At 39.1% G+C, this 20,805-nt stretch overlaps 1 protein-coding gene across 1 annotated transcript in view; it reads right to left on the bottom strand.

The window, feature by feature from the left end:
* LOC149473698 (centlein-like) overlaps positions 1–20,805 on the bottom strand; it is a gene marked incomplete at its 3' end in the record, with an annotated part of 213,100 nt that overhangs the window by 116,158 nt on the left and 76,137 nt on the right. The window contains exon 6 of the mRNA XM_089674831.1: positions 13,707–13,840. Within this exon, the coding sequence (XP_089530957.1) occupies positions 13,707–13,840 (134 nt within the window). The remainder of the gene's footprint in view (positions 1–13,706; positions 13,841–20,805) is intronic.

The raw sequence follows: 20,805 nt of genomic DNA, 5'->3' as shown, positions 1-20,805 counted from the left end.
TCTTCATGTCATTGACCAGCTCCTCCCTTGCAGTTCTGGGCTGATTCCTCACCTTTCTTATCATCAGTGATACCCCACGAGGTGAGATCTTGCATGGAGCCCCAGTCCGAGGGAGACTGACAGTCGTCTTTAGCCTCTTCCATTTTCTAACAATTGCTCCAACAGTTGATCTATTTTCATCAAGCTGCTTGGCAATTGCCCCGTAGCCCTTTCCAGCCTTGTGGAGGTCCACAATTTTGTCTCTGGTGTCTTTTGACAGCTCATTGGTCTTGCCCATGGTAGTAGTTGTCGTCTGACTGACTGTGGGGAGGACAGGTGTCTTTAAAGAGCTCAGACAGGTGCTACTAAGTTAGATTAATGAGTGGAGTAGAGGTGGGCTTTTTAAAGACACAGTAACAGGTCTTTGAGAGCCAGAATTCTTGCTGTTTCTTAGGTGTTCAAATACTTATGTTCAGCAGTGCAAGACAAATAAATTCTTTAAAAATCATACAATGTGATTTCCTGAATTTTTTTTTTAATTCTGTCTCTCAGAGTGGGAATGCACCTACAATGTGAATTTAAGACCCCTCCATGATTTCTAAGTGGGAGAACTTGCAAAATCGCAGGGTGTTCAAATACTTCTGTTCCTCACTGTATGTAAAGATTGTAAATTGGTAAACTTCCCTTTCTACCATATCAATTGAGCTTTAAGTTTAAATCAGTGAAATACATATCAGATGCATCAAAACTAAATGGTGTTCAAAGTCTTAGGTTAGGGCTACACAAACATTTTTTTTTTTTTAAAAGAGTCCAAGAGAAGAAAATTGCAAAAAATTTTATTTTCTGCTACTGCTAGATATTGTTGTGAAAATGTTAGAAGACTATCCCTACTGGTTATTTTTGAATGAGAAGAATATTCTAAAATTAGCAATATTAAGAGATATTCCCCTACTCCTGTTCAAGTCTTTGAAGGATATGAAAGTAGATTATTTGCTAATAGTTTCAGCTTCACAATTAAATTGCAGCATTATACATTCAGGGAGATTAATCGTAAACAATGTGATACAAAGATTGATCTCATAAGATCTGAATATCTGAATGTCTTTTGAGTGACTAAATGTCACCTGCATATCCCTTGCTTTATATTTTCTTTTCTTTAGAAAGTAGCCAAAACCTAATAAAAAAAATAGCACAGAATGCTTGTTTTTAACCTTTATTTAACAAAATTGATTTAGAAAAAAAATAAAAGGTATTTTAGACTGTTAAAATTATAATAACATTGTGAAAAATATCTGCTGGAAAATTTACATAGACCACTTTGCAGTCAAAAATCAAACTTTCTTTGTACGCATATGACCTAATTAAGCAAATTTATCAACCAGAGGATAATCAATAACAAAATGAAGCCTATGTAAAAAACGTTTGCTGTACGAATGTGGCTAAAATCCGCACAGTCAGAACAAACATACACCATATTTTTTTCTAATACGTGTATTTCCTATATCATCAGTGCCATTTAGTGTCCATAGTGCATTTTTTTTTCTGCACCACAAAATTTTTTTTTAAATGTCGCCAATAATAAAAGGAACTACATCTATTAGAGAAAATATGGCGATTGTTCTTTCTGACTGTGGGTAGTATTTGCCACATTCATATGAATGTTTTATACATAAGCCCCCAATGTGTTGATTGACCCAAAGTATATAACCAAAACAAAGAAAGCTGTGTGCAAAGAATAAAGCTTGACAAAACAACACTAACAAAAGAGGTTGCGGTAGATGTGGGGGTTTAACCTCCCATTCTCACATCATCACAAAAGTCAGCATAGCAACAAGCAAGTACAGTCAATGGGAAATACATTAGGAATACTTTCTTTCATAACAAATGACATTCAGGATGGAAACAAAATTCACCAACACATTAAGGACTAGAGTGCATGAAAAATGGCAACAGGCGCTATGAACAGATGATTGAATTTTTTTTTTCCTAGCAAAAGACAATTGTTTTGCCAAAGAGCCACCGCAGGGTAAATGAATAAGTTATTGCAGGCAACAGTGAAACACAGTGGGAGTTCCATTTAGGTTCTGCGCTGCATTTCTTCATTTCTTTGCATCTCCATTATCCAATATGGGGGCATCTGATTGGTATGGCATGGTAATGACAACAAACCTATTGCCAAAATCATAAAAACTGCCCCACAGAGTCTTGATGTTAAAGCAGATTTCCAGGCTGAATTCCACTTTAAACAGTTTGTTTGGTCCAAGCTGGCCCAAACAAACAACTTCCATTACAGAACGTAACATTAACTACAAACAGGAAGAGGCGCTGCTGGAGTTATAGAGAGTCGGGCTGAGTGCTTCTCCGCCATTCAGGAGAAGCCTTGTATTTTTTTCAATGATTACAAGACTTCCTCTGACTGGCCAAGGTGGAGACTGGTTAGTCTAATAGTAGTTTAGGAAGTTGTCTGCTCACACAAACTGCTGCTGAATGCCACATGTGTTCTCTTGGAAGCAGGTTCAGTGTACTGATGCTGAAACCTCCAGCCCAAATAGCTAAAGGGAAGCCCCAAAAGGCTGTGCTTTCTCCTCTCTGTGAACATTCTAGATTGCTGTGTCCCCATATTTCTGTGAATTCTGTTTGTCATATCAGCTGCACTGTGTTTTATCATTAAAAATCTTTATTACATCTGCACTCTCCAACCCCTGTCTGCTTGAAGAGCTGCAGGACGTAGTGAAACATCTAACAAGACTTTATGGACTAAAAAAAAAACTTTTTATGTGTTAACAGTCTCGGTGCATGACTTAGTTTTTTTATTTACATATCTACAGTACATTTGAAGGTTCTAGAGTAGTCATCACCTTTTTTCTACCCTAGCTTCATTGAGCCACTTTGGCGAGATCTTAAAGATCAAGTCTATGCTAGACAAACAAATAATTTAAAGAAACAAGGTTTTTTGCCAAGAAAATTGGGCAGCTATACCGAAAAAATAAAGAGCTTCAATTACAACTTTCACAAAAGGCTGCAAGCTGCCATTGATGCTCAAGGGGGCAATATACAATACTAAGAACTAAGGGCATCCAAACTTTTTGAACAGGACCATTTTTTATTTTCCTTTATTGTTTTTTTTTTAAAAGGACACATTCACCTTTGGGAACATGTTACGTGTTCCATTCATTTTTACGGTGAAACAGGTAACATGTTCCCAATGCTGAAAAGAAAAACTGAAAATCCTCCTGCGCTGATATGGAAATAGCCCTAATCAATAGCAGCCAACACCCAATAGTGATAACCAATCAAAAAATAAAAATTAAAATAAATGGTGCAGCACTAACTACAAAAAACAAGTATAAATAAATGAATATATGTGTAATAATACTTAAAGTGCTAATATATCAAAAAACAAAAAATACATATATCAATAAAGTGACTGATGGAAAAAAACGGTGATATCATAAATGAAAGTGAACAACACTGGTGTAAGGGTCACCTTGGTGACCTATAAAAGTGATAAACACACAAGATATACAATAAGTAAACTCGTGTTAAGTGTTCTTATTCTTTCTCAAAAAAACCTTATAAACCAAACACTTATAAGTCCATAGATCACAAATAATAAGTGTTAATAAAACCATGCAATGTGTTTGAAAGTGATAACTTCGTACAAGTGCCAGTACACTCTTAATCCACTCCAGCTGCAGTGCTTCCTCACCTCCTTACTGTGACCCCAAAGGGCCCAACAAGCATTCAGGATCACTCTGGATCCTTCACATCACCGGCTAATAACTCTCCAGAAAGCCAAGGATCATAAACGGTCTCCTGTTCCTCCTCCAATGCTTCCTCCTCTGCCCTTTATAAAAGTACTCTGTGGGGTATATTACTCACAATACCTATTGATATTGTAGGATGGGCGTGTTGGATCCATGAAGTCTATGTTTTAAGGAACCTCTCCATCTCTCCGCTCATCTTTTTAAGTGGGAGAACTTGCACAATTGGTGGCTGACTAAATACTTTTTTGCCCCACTGTATATGTCCAGACAAAGTTTACCAGCATCAGTATGCACTAGCTAACGTTAGTATAACACTGCCTAATTTGTCTGCCTAAATGATTTATACTATTTTAAAGGACACTAAACACTTTATTTTATTATTATTATTTTTTTTAATATTGTAATTGTGTCTAACTACTATGGTATTAAACAGAGGCACATGGCCATTTGTAGGCTGGGATTGGCCTCTGCAAGTTGTGAAGTTTGTTTGTAAAATATGCTCTTTACACACAGAAATGATCCTTTCAAATCACATTTTTTCAAAGAAAAAATGGATTCAGTTTACATCAGTTAGCACATTCGTCTTCAGTTCAGTTTACATCAGTTTGCACTTCAGTTTAGTACAGTTTACATCAGTATACATCCGTTTTTGTATCTGTTTTTTTAGTTGTTGCAGAGACCATTCAAAGGTGATAAAAGTATAAACAAAAAATGTTTCTTGCCTAAAAACAGACATAAATGGAAAAGATGGAAACGGATGGGATCTGTTTACATCCGTTCAGTTCCATTTCAATGGATATGGATGTTGGCCGTGCTGTTTACAAATGGACTTGAATGGAAATGGATGTAGTCGGATATAAATGGATTATCATCTATTTACATCTGCACACCCATAGATATACATTGTGGTTTAGTCTGGATTCATCTGAAAAACTGAATGACAGATCTAGACTGAATGCTTGTGTGGAAGGGGCCTAAGCCTGATACCTTGCATGTCATCACCTGATTGGTAACCATGCTGATTGATTCCTGATTGTTCGATCTAGATCTAGCTCTAGAGGGATTTCTCATTAGATGCTCATGGCTCAGTTTGTCTGAACAGCACCTCCAGGTTCTGGTAGGGAAATAAAATGCAATTTAGGATCCTGGAACTTACATGGCTGGAATCATTTTTGCCATACACAGTGGTAGATTATCAGATATCAGAATATCATGCCTATAATTACTATTTATGATTAGATACAAACACATTTAGAACAACTTTTTGAATTTGTCTAGCACTATTGTAGCATGCACAGCAAAATAAAATCTGAACAGAAAAATTTACCACATTCAAATTATTAATAAGTCTCACAAACTTCAGACCAATAGAAATAGGAGATTAGGTTAAGCATTTTACAAAAAATAAAAAAGAAAGGAAGAAAAGGCAGTACAATGAGCTGGGAATAGTTAAAGGAGCAAAGAGCTTAAAATCAAACTGCATGGAATATTAAAAGGTGAAAGATTATATACCTGAAACCATAATCTTTCTTTAGACCATCTCCCTACACACTTGGCAGGAGGCTAAGAGAAGTTCACACTACCCATTTTAGACACAGGGAATAGAGAGTGCTTAGAACTGATCCCTAGTAAGCCTCATATGCAATTTCTACATTTTCTGTAATTGTAATCAGTTCATGAAGATTCTGGTGTATTTTAAACATGGAACATAAATATGCCACAGTAGCTGAACACTCCTAAAACAGGTTTGCAGATAAGAGGTGACAGAGAAATACTGTATAATGAACCAACTTATCTAAGGTTATCTTGCATTTACTTGTGCTCATGTACATTAGGGGAAAATAAAAAGAAACAGTAAGGAGCATTCAGGCTTAAGCTGTGCTGGGTTACAAATAATCAAAATAAGGACAGGTAAACCTTTTCTCAAATCTGAACTAAAATCTACCCATGCATAGTCAGAAATACTTCTTCTCATGTTCTGCTTTGTTGAAAAGTTCCATACTTAGCACTTTTGCCTCTGGACTGTTCTACATGTTATGTACTGTATGTGTGCACTGATTTCATCATTGGAGTAAAGGTGGAACCCTCCAGCACAGCAACAGTGGACATGAGGCATAAGTGTTTTAAAAACTTTTAAATAGGAGAATGGATTTAATATTTGTGTTTGTTTATGACCTACCTCTCATCAACCCCACAAAAAACTGTGTGTACTTTTTATTCAAGTGGATTATTAATTAGCTCAATATCAAGACGAATTCCAGTCTCATTAAAGTGATATTAAACCCAAAACGCAAAAGTTCAATATATTTCAGCTTCCCAATTCGTAGGCCTCTTTCACACGAGCAGACTGTCGGCAGACTGTCAGCTTTTCAGGCGGACCCTCAATTCCCATTCTTCTCGAAGGAGAAGCGATTGTAAACGGACATGTGTCCATTTACACCTGCCTACACCCAATCCAATTAGCTAACTACAGACCGATGGGGATCTGTTCCCTTTTCATCTAGTTGATCTGACTGGATGGCAGTTGGGTGTAAATGGACAGGCATTTACATCTGACCTCCCAGAGAGGAGAGCAGGCTGTGTCTTCTCTGCATAAGTGGAGTGGACACAGACAAGCCATCCACCTGCTCAGCAGGGATCAGTGGACAGATCCCCTGCTGAGCAAGCAGAAGGGGCCTTAGACCTGGTGGCTAAATTTGATTCCCTTTTTATTTTTTTATTTTCACCTGGTGATCCAGCCAGTAATAGCAGAATTTATTTTTTACCACAAGTTTTTGGAAAATGACAAAAAAAAAATATTTTTTTTACACAAAATTGTCACTTAAATAATTTATTGCTCACACATGCCATGGGTATATGTAGAATTACTCCACAAAATACATTATGCTACTTCTGAGTATGGGGATACCACATGTGAGAGACATTTTGGCAGTCTAGTCAAGTACAGGACCCCAAAATCCAATAAGCACCTTCAGGCTTTTAAAGGGCTTTATTTCCTCATTACACTTCTTGACTACCTATCACAGTTTCGGAGGTCCTGAAATGCCAAGATAGCACCAAACCACCCCAAATGACACCTTTTTGGAAAGTAGACACCCCATGGAATTTGATAAGAAGCATTGTGAGTATTTTGCAGATCTCATTTGTTGCCACATGTTTTTGGAAAATGAAGAAAGAAAACAAAAAAATATTTTTTCTTTTTTTATATTTCAAAACCTTGTGAGAAAAAAATGAGATCTGCAAAATACTCACCATGCCTCTTTTTAAATTCCTTGGGGTGTCTACTTTCCAAAAAGGGGTCATTTTAGGGGCTTTGGTGCTATACTGGCATTAGGTAGTGAGGAAGTGAAATGAGGAAGTTACGCACCTTTAGGCTTTCAAAGTGGTCATTGGATTTTTGTGGCTAGGCTCCAAAAAAGTCTCACATATGTGGTATCCCCATACTCGATAGAAGTAGCAGAATGTATTTTGGGGTGAAATTTCACATATACCCATGGCTTTTGTAAGCAATATATAATTTAAGTGACAACTTTGTGTAAAAAAAAAATGTTTTTGTCATTTTCCAAAAAATTGTGGAAAAAAAAATAATCTTCCATAGATTCAATATGCCTCTCAGCAGATAGCTTAGGGTGTCTACTTTCAAAAAAGGGGTCATTTGTGGGTGTTTGTACTGTCCTGGTATTTTAGCCCCTCAAGAAATGTGAAGTCAAAAAGTAAAAGCTGTGTAAATTCCATTATCTATAGTTTGTAGATGCTATAACTTTCACACAAAGCAATCAATATACACTTATTGGGATTTTTTTTCTACCAAAAACATGTAGCAGAATACATTTTGGCCTAAATTTATGACTAACTTTGAGTTTACTATATATTTTGTATAGCAAAAAAATATTGTGTTTTTTTCAAAATTTGTGGTCTTTTTTTTGTTTATAGCGCAATAAATAAAAAGCGCACAGGTGATCAAATACCACCAAAAGAAAACTCTATTTGTGTGAAAATGGACATAAATTTAATTTATGTACAGCATTGAACAACCACGCAACTGTCAATTAAACTAGCACAGTGCTGTATAGCAAAAAATGGCGTAAATTGCAGTATCTATACCATAGTTTGTAGACGCTATAACTTTCACACAAAGCAATCAATATACACTTACTGGGATTTTTTTTTACCAAAGACATGTAGCAGAATACATTTTGGCCTAAATTTAGGACTAACTTTGAGTTTACTATATATTTCTTTAGAGCCGAAAGTAAAAATTATTTTTTTTTTTTTTTAATTTTCGGTCATTTTTTGTTTATAGCTCAAAAAATAAAAAGCACACAGGTGATCAAATACCACCGAAAGAAAGCTCTATTTGTGTGAAAAAAAGGACATACATTTCATTTGGGTACAGCATTGCATGACCGTGAAATTACCAGTTGAAATAATGCAGCGCCAAAAAGGAAAAAAAGACCTGGTCATTAAGAGGGGTAAATCATCAGGATGGCAAGTGGTTAATTTGTAAATTAAGCCCATCTAAATCTGCAAGTGCATCTAACATTACAATGCTACGCTCCAATGGTGTCTACATTGCTTCTCCGTCCAGTGTTGTCACCCTAGGAGAGGAAGTGTGTTACTGGCTGTATCATCAGGTGAACACAAAATGAAAAAAAGCCTAAAAAAAAAATACAGCCACCACATTTGAGAATTGGTAAGTTTCAATATATTAAATGTTTGTGTTTAATACTCCTTTAAATAATAAAAGAAAAAAAAAGATAAGCTCACTAAACATATCCAAGTTATCACTCAATTTGACTTATTTTGGGGGCTATATGGACTGCCTATAGAGGGAATTGTTGCAAATGGTCAGACGTTTAGGTACTGCTGTATAATGCGGGCAATTGTAGTTCTCTGTATCAGATTACCAATTACTAGCATTATACAGTATACACTATCTACTTAAACTGAATCCTAAGCGAGAGAAATAAAGGAACTGTAAATGCTGCCCTCCTTCTGGAAATGCTAACTGAATCTATGTCACTGACATAGAACGAGTAAGCCGATCAAGAAAGTTGCATTAAAAACAGATCTCTTTATCTAAATATTTGCTCTGGGCTAGTGGCTCAAAGCACTAATGTATGACAACTAGGCAACTAGCTTTTGCAGAATAAGAAGTTCACAATAGTAGTCTCCATGATTCTTGCAGGAAAGGCTTCCTGTTGATATATGTCATGTACATGAAAGCATTAGGTCTTTATAGAGTAGGGACAAACTAGAGGGGATTTACTAACATAGTTTGGTGGCTTGAATATATTCTCTGATGAATGAAAACCAAGAAATGTTGTGTTAAAGTGAAATTCAACTAAATATTTTTAGAGTGTATAACAGCAGGTTGACAGAGAACTCAATGTATGAAAGTTCTACTCATTAAACACGATCCTAACAGTTTGAGACAGAAATTTAACAGTTTAGTATTTTATTTACTACATTTATAAAACACACTCAGTCATTAGGGGCCCATTCACAACAAATTGCAGAGCACGTGTTGTCATGAACTGAACCATATTGTTTTTAACACATTAAAACAAACAATCTGTACTGCACCTCAAAATACAAAAAAATAGGTCACACTGCATTTTTTTCTTGTGGTACACTGGGGTGCCAATCAAAATTATTGGCACTGCAATGCCCTGCTTTTACTACTAAGTGGCCATGTGAATGGGCCCTAAAGAAACTAAATTTAGTCACACTAGGGAGATATCCACTCGCTTCAAGAAAAAGGAAAAAACAGCTACTTTTCCACCTGTACTTTAGGTGGATTTTCTCTGTTTATTAGGAAAAGCAGACCTTTCACAAAAAGAAAAGATGATATTTATTTGAAAGAAAGTACCTGCTTCATCAGACAAAGCTAAAAAAAACAAAACTAAACAAAAAAATCAAAAAACAAGAAAACCATATATACACCTAAAACAATGCAAAAACATGTATACAAAATTTTTTTTTAAACTATGCACCAATTACTGTATGTGCCATTATACGGTGGGTATAGAAAAGAATCACAATCCGTTAAAATAATCAATTTTTTTTGCTTTGCAGCCTTAAAAGAAGACAGACACAGTTTTTGTTTTCTCCAGCTGTATTTACTCAGTACAATCTATAATATCCAAGTGAAAGATATAACAACAACATATTGGGAAATAAATATAAAAAACTCAAAAACAGAATCACTGGGGTGTCCGTTTATGACACAGAGAATAGCTGTGATTCAACGGATCTCAGCTATTCTCTGGTCATTCACAGTTTATGACACTCAGGAGATCATGTCAGCCCTTCTCTGGAGATCTGTGTTCTCCCTCCAGATTCTCCAGCCCAGAGCTGGAGAATCAGAGGGACCGAAAACTAAGCAGAGATAATTTACCTCTGCTTATTAAACTGATCTTTTACTGTAATCTCGCGAGATTATAGTAAAATGAGCCATTTTCCAGAGTTTGTAGACCGTTCTCCAGCGTTTGGAGACCGTTCTCCCTTCGTTTGGAGAACTGCTTCATAAACTGCATTCACAGGAGAACTGTGTTCTCCGAGAATGCCGGAGAACTGAGCAGCGATCTAGTACCGCTGGTTCATAAACGGACACCTTAGTTGGAAAAAGGATCACCCCCTTGTGTCAGTATTTTGTTGAACCACGTTTTTCTTTAATTACAGCCTTTAGTCTGTTCGGATATGTCTACCAACCTAGCACATCTAGACTGCAATATTTGCCCACTCTTTTTAGCAGAACTGCTCAAGATCAGTTAAATATCATGGTGACCATTTGTGGACTGCAGTCTTCAAGTTATTCCACAGATATTCAGTGGGGTTGGGCTCTGACCAGGCCATGCAAAAGACATTCACCTCTTTCTCCTCCAACCACTGTGTGGTCATTTTTGCTGTGTGCTTTGGGTCATCATCATGTTGGAAGGTAAACCTTCTTTCCATTTACAACTTCCTGGCAGAGGGCAGCAGATTTTCGGTATTTTGCCCCATCCATTTTTCCTTCTATCCGGACAAGTGCTCTAGTCCCTGTTGCAGAGAATCAACCCATAACAGAATATTACCACCTCCATGATTTATTGTAGGAATGGTATTATTTGGATGGTGAGCTGGATTGGATTTTCCCCAGACATATCATTTAGTGTTGAGGCCAAATTATTGAATTTAGTCTCATCTGACCACAACCCCTTTTTCCATGTGGCCTCAGAATCCTCAAGGTGCATTTTGGCAAAGCTCAGTTGTGGCTGCATGTGGCCTTTCTTGAGTGGCTTTTTTTTGCAACCTTCCCATACAAGCCACATTTGTGGAGAATTTGTGATATTGTTGTCACAAGCACACAATAACCTCTCTTTGTCATAAATTCCAGCAACTGCTTCAGAGTTCCTGTAGGCCTCTGGGTAGCCTCTCTGACCAGTTTCCTCCTGGCTTTTTCATCCAGTTTGGAGCAAAGTCCCCGATCCAGGGAGGGCCTGTGTTGTACCAAATACATTCCACTTCTTAATAATATAATTCACCGAGCTTCTAGGCATTGATGAAGCCTTTGAAATTTTTTTTATATCCATCTCCTAACTTGTGCCTGTCCACAACTTTATCCTGGAGATCTTTTGACAGTGCCTCGCCATCCAAAGTTGATTGTTTGCTTCAGTTACACTACCAAGGACTGAAATGCTCCAGGAAAGCTCTTTTTGTGCTAATCAAAATGAACACAGCTGATCACAGTTGAAAGTCGATTGGCTTTGTGTGCCATTGAGAAGGCAATTAACTACACCTGATTGAGTTTACAAGTCATTTTAGGAGGGGGGTGATCCTCTTTCCAGCTCAGTGATTCCATTTTTGAATTTTTTTCTGACATGTTGGTGTTATATCTTTCACATGGATATTATAAGTTGCACTGTGCAGTGGACAAAAAAAACCTGTGTGTCTTCATTTCAGTCTGCAAAGCAACAAAATGTGCCTATTAAAAAAAAAAAAAAAGGAAAGGAAAGGGGGGGGGGGGTTATTTTCTATAGCCACTATATTTGGAGCATTTGCTCTTCTCTGAAATGTTGCTGTCTTTTTTTCTAAGATCTGCTTTTTCCTGGTAAATGAACTATATCTCCCAAGTAATGTATAAATAATTCACTTTGTTAGATATAAATTGATCTCAGTGGCTGCCATTATTGCCTTGTTGCATATCTTCCTAAAACAAGTAGTTGGTGTTGTGTTTCTTACTTCCGTTTGTTGGCCTATAGGGCCTACAAACAGTGCAAATCTACAGTAAACAGTGCATCCAGAAAGTATTCACAGAGCTTAACTTTTGCCACATTTTGTTATGTTACAGTCTTATTTCAAAATGGATTAAATTAATTTTTCTCCTCAACAGTCTGCAAACAATACCCCATAATGACAACGTGAAAGAAGTTCGGTTTGAAATCTTTGCAATTTATTAAAAATAAAAAAATGAAAAAACCACAGTATTCACAGCCATTTCTCAATACTTTGTTGAAGCACCTTTAGCACCAATTACAGCCTTAAGTTGTTTTGAGTATAATGCTACAAGCTTGGCACACATATTTTTGGGAAATTTCTCCCATTCTTCTTTGCAGTACCTCCCAAGTTCCATCAGGTTGGATGGGGAGCATCGGTGCACAGCCATTTTTAGATCTCTCCAGAGATGTTCAATCAGGTTCAAGTCTGGGCTCTGGCTGGGCCACTCCAGGACATTTACAGAGTTGGCCCATAGCCATTCCTTTGTTATGTGGGCTGCTTGCTTCGGGTCATTGTCCTGTTGAAATATGAACTGTCGCCCCAGTCTAAGGTACAGAGTGCTCTGGAAGAGGTTTTCATCAAGGATGTCTCTGTACATTGCTGCATTCATCTTTCCTTCGATCCTGACTAGTCTTCCAGATACTGCCGCTGAAAAACAACCTCACAGCATGATGCTGCCACTACCATGCTTCACTGTAGGGATTATATATTGGCCAGGTGGTGAGCGGTGCCTGGTTTCCTCCAAACATGATGCTTGGCATTCAGACCAAAGATTTCAATCTTTGTTTCATCAGACCAGAGAGTTTTGTTTCTCATGGTCTGAGAGTCCCTCAGGTGCCTTTTGGCAAACTCCAGGCAGGCTGCCATTTGCCTTTTACTGAGGAGTGGCTTCCGTCTGGCCACTCTACCATACAGGCCTGATTGGTGGAGTGCTGCAGATGGTTGTTCTTCTGGAAGGTTCTCCTCTCTCCACAGAGAAACGCTGGAGCTCTTTCAGAGTGACCATCGGGTGCTTGGTTACCTCCCTGGCAAAGGACCTTCTCCCTCAATCGCTCATGTTGGCTGGGCGGCCCACTCTAGGAAGATTCCTGGTGATTCCAAACTTCTTCCATTTACGGATGATGCAGGCCACTGTGCTCATTGGGACCTTCAATACTCCAGACATTTTTCTGTACTCTTCCCCAGATCTGTGCCTTGATACAATCTTGTCTCGGAGGTCTACAGACAATCCCTTGGACTTCATGGCTTGGTTTGTGCTCTGACATGCACTGTTAACTGTGGGACCTAATATAGACAGGTTTATGCCTTTCCTAATCATATCCAATCAACTGAATTCCCCACAGGTGGACTCGAATCAAGTTGTGGAAACATTTCAAGGATGATCAGTGGGAACAGGATGCACCAGAGCTCAATTTTGAGTGTCATGGCAAAGGCTGTGAATACTTATGAACATGTGATTTTTTCCAGTTTTTATTTTTAATAAATTGCAAAGATTTCAAAATTAACTTCTTTCACGTTGTCATTATGGGGTATTATTTGTAGAATGTTGAGGAAAAAAATGAATTTAAACCATTTTGGAATAAGGCTGTAACATAACAAAATGTTGTAAAAGTTAAGCACTGTTAATACTTTCAGGATGCACTGTATGTCCCATTTTTTATTCAATGCTTGGAATTAACCATTTTACTTCCATCCACTCACCTCAGTCTGGTTAGATCAACTTCTTTGTGTGCCAGCTCTGTCTGTTTAACAGCAACCTGTGATGACAGGTTGTTTATTTTATTGTGCATATCCTCCATCTGGTTACCAGCTTCTTTTAAATTCAACTCTAGCGCCTGTAATAGAGATGTAGTAAAGAAAACATCATTACAAATGACGTATTGCTCAAATTAGTATCTTTTCTTTCTTAAGTCACTAAAATGCTTGCATGTCATTGTTGATTGCACACATGTTGAACTGTGAAAGTGTATAATGACACATTCGGAAACTCCAACAGGGACTTTAGATTTATTCAAATAAAGCCAAGTGACAAGTATGCAGGCAGCATGCAAAGACTCAATGACACAAAATATTTTCTCATGCAGTAACAACACACAAATGGAAGCTGACTGATAGAATACAAAATCAACAATCACAAGCCAAATACAAAAAAGCACATATGTGAAAAATATCAGGAAAACTACCTCCCTGAACTATAAAGATGTCACACAACACTGTAGTATTAAAAACATGAATAAGTGAAATACAACAAACTAGAATATATATATATATATATATATATATATATATAAATACACGCACACTATATTGCCAAAAGTGTTGGGACACCAGTCTTTACACACATATGAACTTTAATGGCATCCCAGTCTTAGTCCACAGAGTTTAATATTGAGTTAGCCCAGCCTTTGCAACTATAACAGCTTTAACTTTTCTGGGAAGGCTGTCCTCCAGAAGCGCATTTATAAGGTCAGGCACTGATGTCAAATGAGAAGGTCTGGCTCACAGTCTCTGCTCTAATTCATCCCAAAGGTGTTCTAATTGGGTTAAGGTCAGGTGCAGGCTAGTAAAGTTCCTCGACTCCAAACTCGCTCATCCATGTCTTTACGGTCCTTGCTTTGTGCACTGGTGCGCAGTCATGTTGGAAAAAGAAGGGGCCATCCCCAAACTGTTCCCACAAACTTGGGAGCATGAAAATGCTCAAAATGTCTTGGTATGCTAACGCCTTAAGAGTTGCCTTCACTGGAACTAAGGGGCCAAGCCCAACCCCTGAAAAACAACCCAACACCATAATTCCCTCTCCACCAAACATTACACTTGGCACACTGCAGTCAGGCAAGTACAGTCCTCCTGGCAACCGCCAAACCCAGACGTCCATCAGATTGCCAGACAGAGAAGCGTGATTCATCACTCCAGAGAACATGTCTCCACTGCTCTAGAGTCCAGTGGCGGCGTGCTTTACACCATTGCATCCAACGCTTTGCATTGCACTTGGTGATGGATGTAAGGCTTGGATGCAACTGCTCAGCCACGGAAACCCATTCCATGAAGCTCTCTATGCACTGTTGTTGTGCTAATCTGAAGGCCACATGACGTTTGGAGGTGTTTAGCTATTGACTGCAGACAGCTGGCGACCTCTGCAAACTGTGCGCTTCAGCATGCACTCACCCTGCTCTGTCATTTTACGCGGCCTACCATTTTGTGGCTGAGTTGCTGTTGTTCCCAGTTGCTTCCACTTTGCTAGAATACCACTAACTGTTGACCATGGAATATTTAGTAGCAAGGAAATTTCACAGATGGACTTATTGCACATGTGGCAACCTATGATGGTACCATGCTTGAATTCACTGAGCTCCTGAGAGTGACTCATTCGTGCACAAATGTTTGTAGAAGCAGTACTAAAACTGGAAAGTGCAAAATCTGGTTCAGCTGTGTATTTTAGCCAATCAGCTTCTAACTTCAACATGTTCAATTAAGCTTTGCCAAAAAAAAAAGGAAGGTGATTGGTTTCTATGCAGAGCTGCACCAGCTACAGAATTTGCCCACTGCTTGCAGTCAATCACAAGGAGAGAGCGGACCTGGTAGGGAAATAGTGACTCAGCTTCTTCATCAGGCTACACCCACTGAGCATTACTGCTTGCCAGGAGGCTTCTGGTTGTGAAACTGGCAGTGTACTTAAAAACCAGTGACAGGAGGGGAGGAGGTACTGGTAGCAAATAGGCCACCTACTACAACAAGTACAGAGACGGAAGCTCTTTCTCTCTCTTTTTCTTTCTTTCTGTATCAACTTATAGTTGGCCTGAAATATCTCCTGTTTCATTATCTATGAACTTGATGTTAATTATTTTTCAAATGGGTGCAATACAATCACCATAGTGGCGCTATTAAGAAATACTTGAATCTCCAGTATGTGTCAGCAAGGCATTTTTAAGTTTAGCTCAGGCCATTTTGAAGGACCAGAGCACTAGAAGTGTTTTTAAGGATTGATTGAATTGCCCATTACTTCTATTTGAAAGCAGAGACTGTAGAATCAAATGGTCGCAGTTGCAATTTTTTTTAGATCACACAATATTTACACTAGTGTTGGGAAAATATATATTTTCCATAGTAATTACACTTAAATAAATTTTAGCGCACACATTTGCAATATAATTTCCAGTATTTTGGTAAAATATAGAAGATGAAGATATATAGAGTAAATAGATACCAAATATGCCAAGCTTTGAAACTGTGTGCACCAGAAATAATGCTCATGCATGGAGATTCCCAATACATAATTGTCATTTTCACATGCATATGCACCAGCAGTTTGCATTCATGTGGGGGACTTTAACTTTTCCCCTTTTTTTTATTAAACTTAAATTTTTTTTTTCTTGTTTTAGAAAGTTTATTGCGATCACAAGGGGCCTGATAAGCCCCATGGAGAGTGAAAGTTCACTGCAATGTAAAACTAACCAGGTATTGGTGACTTTAACTACATAGCCATCAGCTGGGAGCAAAAAGGAACACAAAATAAAACATGCCAGCACCATAATCGTTATGATGGCAGAAGTAAAAGGGTTAAAAGATTAGGTCACATAGAGAAACACAATTATCTGGGTTAATGTATATCATTGAAAGCAGAAAGCTCACCCAGACCTTTTGAACCTCTGTCATGTCTACAGTCTATAAACATGTTGGGGAAATTCTCTTAGACACCTTTTACCAGGTAGCTCCAGCCACTGGTAAAGGAAGTGAAGGTGAATATACACTGTTCAAAAAAATTAAAGGAACACTTTGAAAAACACATCAGATCTCAATGGGGAAAAATATCATGCTGGATATCTATACTGATATGGACTGGGTAATGTGTTAGAAATGTAAGGATGCTCCATCGTTTCCTGGAAATGAAAATTATCAACCTACAGAGGACTAAATTCAAAGACGTTCCGAAAATCAAAGTGAAAAAAATTATGCAGCAGGCTAGTCCATTTTGCTGAAATTTCACTGCAGCAACAGAAAATGGTACGCAGTAGTTTGTATGGCCCCCTACATGCTTGTATGCATGCCTGACAACATTGGGGCATGCTCCTAATGAGATGACGTAAGGAGTCCTGGGGTATTTCCTCCCAGATCTGGACAAGGGCATTACTGAGCTCCTGGACAGTCTGAGGTGCAACCTGGCAGCGTCAGATGGACCGAAACATGATATCCTAGAGGTGTTCTACAGTCAGGTCCATAAATATTGGGACATCGACACAATTCTAACATTTTTGGCTCTATACACCACCACAATGGATTTGAAATGAAACGAACAAGATGTGCTTTAACTGCAGACTGTCAGCTTTAATTTGAGGGTATTTACATCCAAATCAGGTGAACAGTGTAGGAATTACAACAGTTTGCATATGTGCCTCCCACTTGTTAAGGGACCAAAAGTAATGGGACAATTGGCTTCTCAGCTGTTCCATGGTCAGGTGTGTGTTATTCTCTCATTATCCCAATTACAATGAGCAGATAAAAGGTCCAGAGTTCATTTCAAGTGTGCTATTTGCATTTGGAATCTGTTGCTGTCAACTCTCAAGATAAGATCCAAAGAGCTGTCACTATCAGTGAAGCAAGCCATCATTAGACTGAAAAAACAAAACAAACCCATCAGAGAGATAGCAAAAACATTAGGCGTGGCCAAAACAACTGTTTGGAACATTCTTAAAAAGAAGGAACGCATTGTGAGCTCAGCAACACCAAAAGACCCGGAAGACCACGGAAAACAACTGTGGTGGATGACCAAAGAATTCTTTCCCTGGTGAAGAAAACACCCTTCACAACAGTTGGCCAGATCAAGAACACTCTCCAGGAGGTAGGTGTATGTGTGTCAAAGTCAACAATCAAGAGAAGACTTCACCAGAGTGAATACAGAGGGTTCACCACAAGATGTAAACCATTGATGAGCCTCAAAAACAGGAAGGCCAGCTTAGAGTTTGCCAAAGACATCTAAAAAAGCCTTCACAGTTCTGGAACAACATCCTATGGACAGATGAGACCAAGATCAACTTGTACCAGAGTGATGGGAAGGGAAGAGTATGGAGAAGGAAAGGAACTGCTCATGATCCTAAGCATACCACTTCATCAGTGAAGCATGGTGGTGGTAGTGTCATGGCGTGGGCATGTATGGCTGCCAATGGAACTGGTTCTCTTGTATTTATTGATGATGTGACTGCTGACAAAAGCAGCAGGATGAATTCTGAAGTGTTTCGGGCAATATTATCTGCTCATATTCAGCCAAATGCTTCAGAACTCATTGGACGCCGCTTCACAGTGCAGATGGACAATGACCCAACGCATACTGCAAAAGCAACCAAAGAGTTTTTAAGGGAAAGAAGTGGAATGTTATGCAATGGCCAAGTCAATCACCTGACCTGAATCCAATTGAGCATGCATTTCACTTGCTGAAGACAAAACTGAAGGGAAAATGCCCCAAGAACAAGCAGGAATTGAAGACAGTTGCAGTAGAGGCCTGGCAGAGCATCACCAAGGATTAAACCCAGCATCTGGTGATGTCTATGCATTCCAGACTTCAGGCTGTAATTGACTGCAAAGGATTTGCAACCAAGTATTAAAAAGTGAAAGTTTGATTTATGATTATTATACTGTCCCATTACTTGGGAGGCACATATGCAAACTGTTGTAACTCCTACACCATTCACCTGATTTGGATGTAAATACCCTCAAATTAAAGCTGACAGTCTGCAGTTAAAGCACATCTTGTTCGTTTCATTTCAAATCCATTGTGGTGGTGTATAGTGCCAAAAATGTTAGAATTGTGTCGATGTCCCAATATTTATGGACCTGACTGTATTTGATTTAGGTCAGGCGAAAGTGGGGGCCATACAATGGTATCAACTGCTTCATCCTCCGGGAACTTCCTGCATACTCTCGCCACATGTGGACAGGCATTGTCCTGCACCAGGAGGAACCTGGGACCCGCTGCACCAGCGTAGGGTCCGACAATAGGTGCAAGCATTTCATCCCGATATCTAATGGCAGTCATGGTGCCATTGTCTACCCTGTAGAGGTCTGTGTGTCCCTCCATGGATATGCCTCCCCAGACCATTACTGACCCACCACCAAAACGGTCATGCTGAATGATCTTACAGGTAGCATAACATTCTCCACAGCTTCTCCAGACCCTTTCATGTCTGTCACATGTGCTCAGGGTGAACCTGCTCTCATCTGTGAAAAGCACAGGGCGCCAGTGTCGGACCTGCCAATTCTGGTGTTCAATGGCAAATGCCAATCGAGCTCCATGGTGGCGGGCAGTGAGCACAGGCCCCACCAGAGGACGTTGGGCCCTCAGGCCACCCTCATGAAGTCTGTTTCTGATTGTTTGGTCAGAGACATTCACACCAGTGGCCTGCTGGAGGTCATTTTGTAGGGCTCTGGCAGTGCTCATCCTGTTCCTCCTTGCACAAAGGAGCAGACACTGGTCCTGCTGAGGGGTTAAGGACTTTCTACGGCCTTGTCCAACTCTCCTAGCATAACTGCCTGTCTCCTGGAATCTCCTCCATGCCCTTGAGACAGTGCTGGGAGAAACAGCAAACCTTCTGGCAACGGCACATATTGAAGTGCCATCCTGGAGGAGTTGGACTGCCTGTGCAAACTCTGTAGGGTCCAGGTATCGCCTCAGGCTACCAGTAGTGACATTGACCCTAGCCAAATGCAAAACTAGTGAAAAACAGTAAGAAAAGATGATTAGGGAAAAAAATGTCAGTGGCCTCCACCTGTAAAACCATTCCTCTTTTAGGGGTCATCTCATTGTTGCCCATCTAGTGCACCTGTTGTTAATTTCATGAACAACAAAGCAGTTGAAACTGATTAACAACCCCCTCTGCTACTTCACTGAGTAAATCAATATCCCAGGCGTTTAATTGACTTGATGCTATACTCTGATTAAAAAGTGTCCCTTTAATTTTTTGAGCAGTGTATCTATGGAGACAGACTGCAAAAAAAAAAACCTGACAGATGTTCTTGCTCCTTTCCGGGCTACCAAATTATATAGCCACAGTATCCCAGTTGGGGTTATAAGTATTACTATATATATACTTCACATACATATACACACACACAAACGTTTATATATATATATATAAAAAAAATTTTATTCTTTATATAGGGAAAGGGTCCTAATATGAGTAAGGGCCCTTTCACACGAGCACACAGAGCAGGAACACCTGCCAGTTTTTAAGGTGGTCCTGATCGGAAGCTTCATGCAGCTCTAAAGACAGGTGGCTGTAAATGTGTCCATTTCCACCTGCCTATCGTCAAATCCACAGACGTCCAGACCTCTGTGATGGATTGGAGGTAGCCTGATTTAAAAGGACCCATCTGACTTCTCATAGAGCTATCTTGGGTCTGTCCTGTTTGGCTCAGATTGTGAAAGGGCTCTAAGGCTTTGGGATAAATTTGAAGAACAGATACATACAGGCAAAAAGTGAAATCAGTGAGTAATCTGCTAATGCTATCCGGAAAAACTATAACTGTGCTAAAATCAAAGTTCACTCAGTCTACCTCAATCTGCATTCTTTATAATCCACTGCAACAACAGTATTGAGAACACCTCCCAAGTATCTGAGCTATGCAACTTCCTGTTTCTCTTTTCACCAAGGCATTTTAAATCTAATTGTTGGCTGTGAAACTTCTTAAAGGCCATCTCCAGATCTCTACCCCTAAACAACACTCTGCTGCAGGACAGTGAGCCTAGGCTGGTATCCATGACAATCTAGACGTACCAGAGGATGCTATAGATATTAGAAAAACGTGAGTG

Source organism: Staurois parvus, unplaced genomic scaffold (assembly GCF_062004578.1).
Source record: "Staurois parvus isolate SC_StPar_1 unplaced genomic scaffold, SC_StPar_1.0 ptg000012l, whole genome shotgun sequence".
Classification (NCBI taxonomy): Eukaryota; Metazoa; Chordata; class Amphibia; order Anura; family Ranidae; genus Staurois; species Staurois parvus.
The sequence above is the reverse complement of the archived record's forward strand: the minus strand, read 5'-3'. Positions and strand labels throughout refer to the sequence as shown.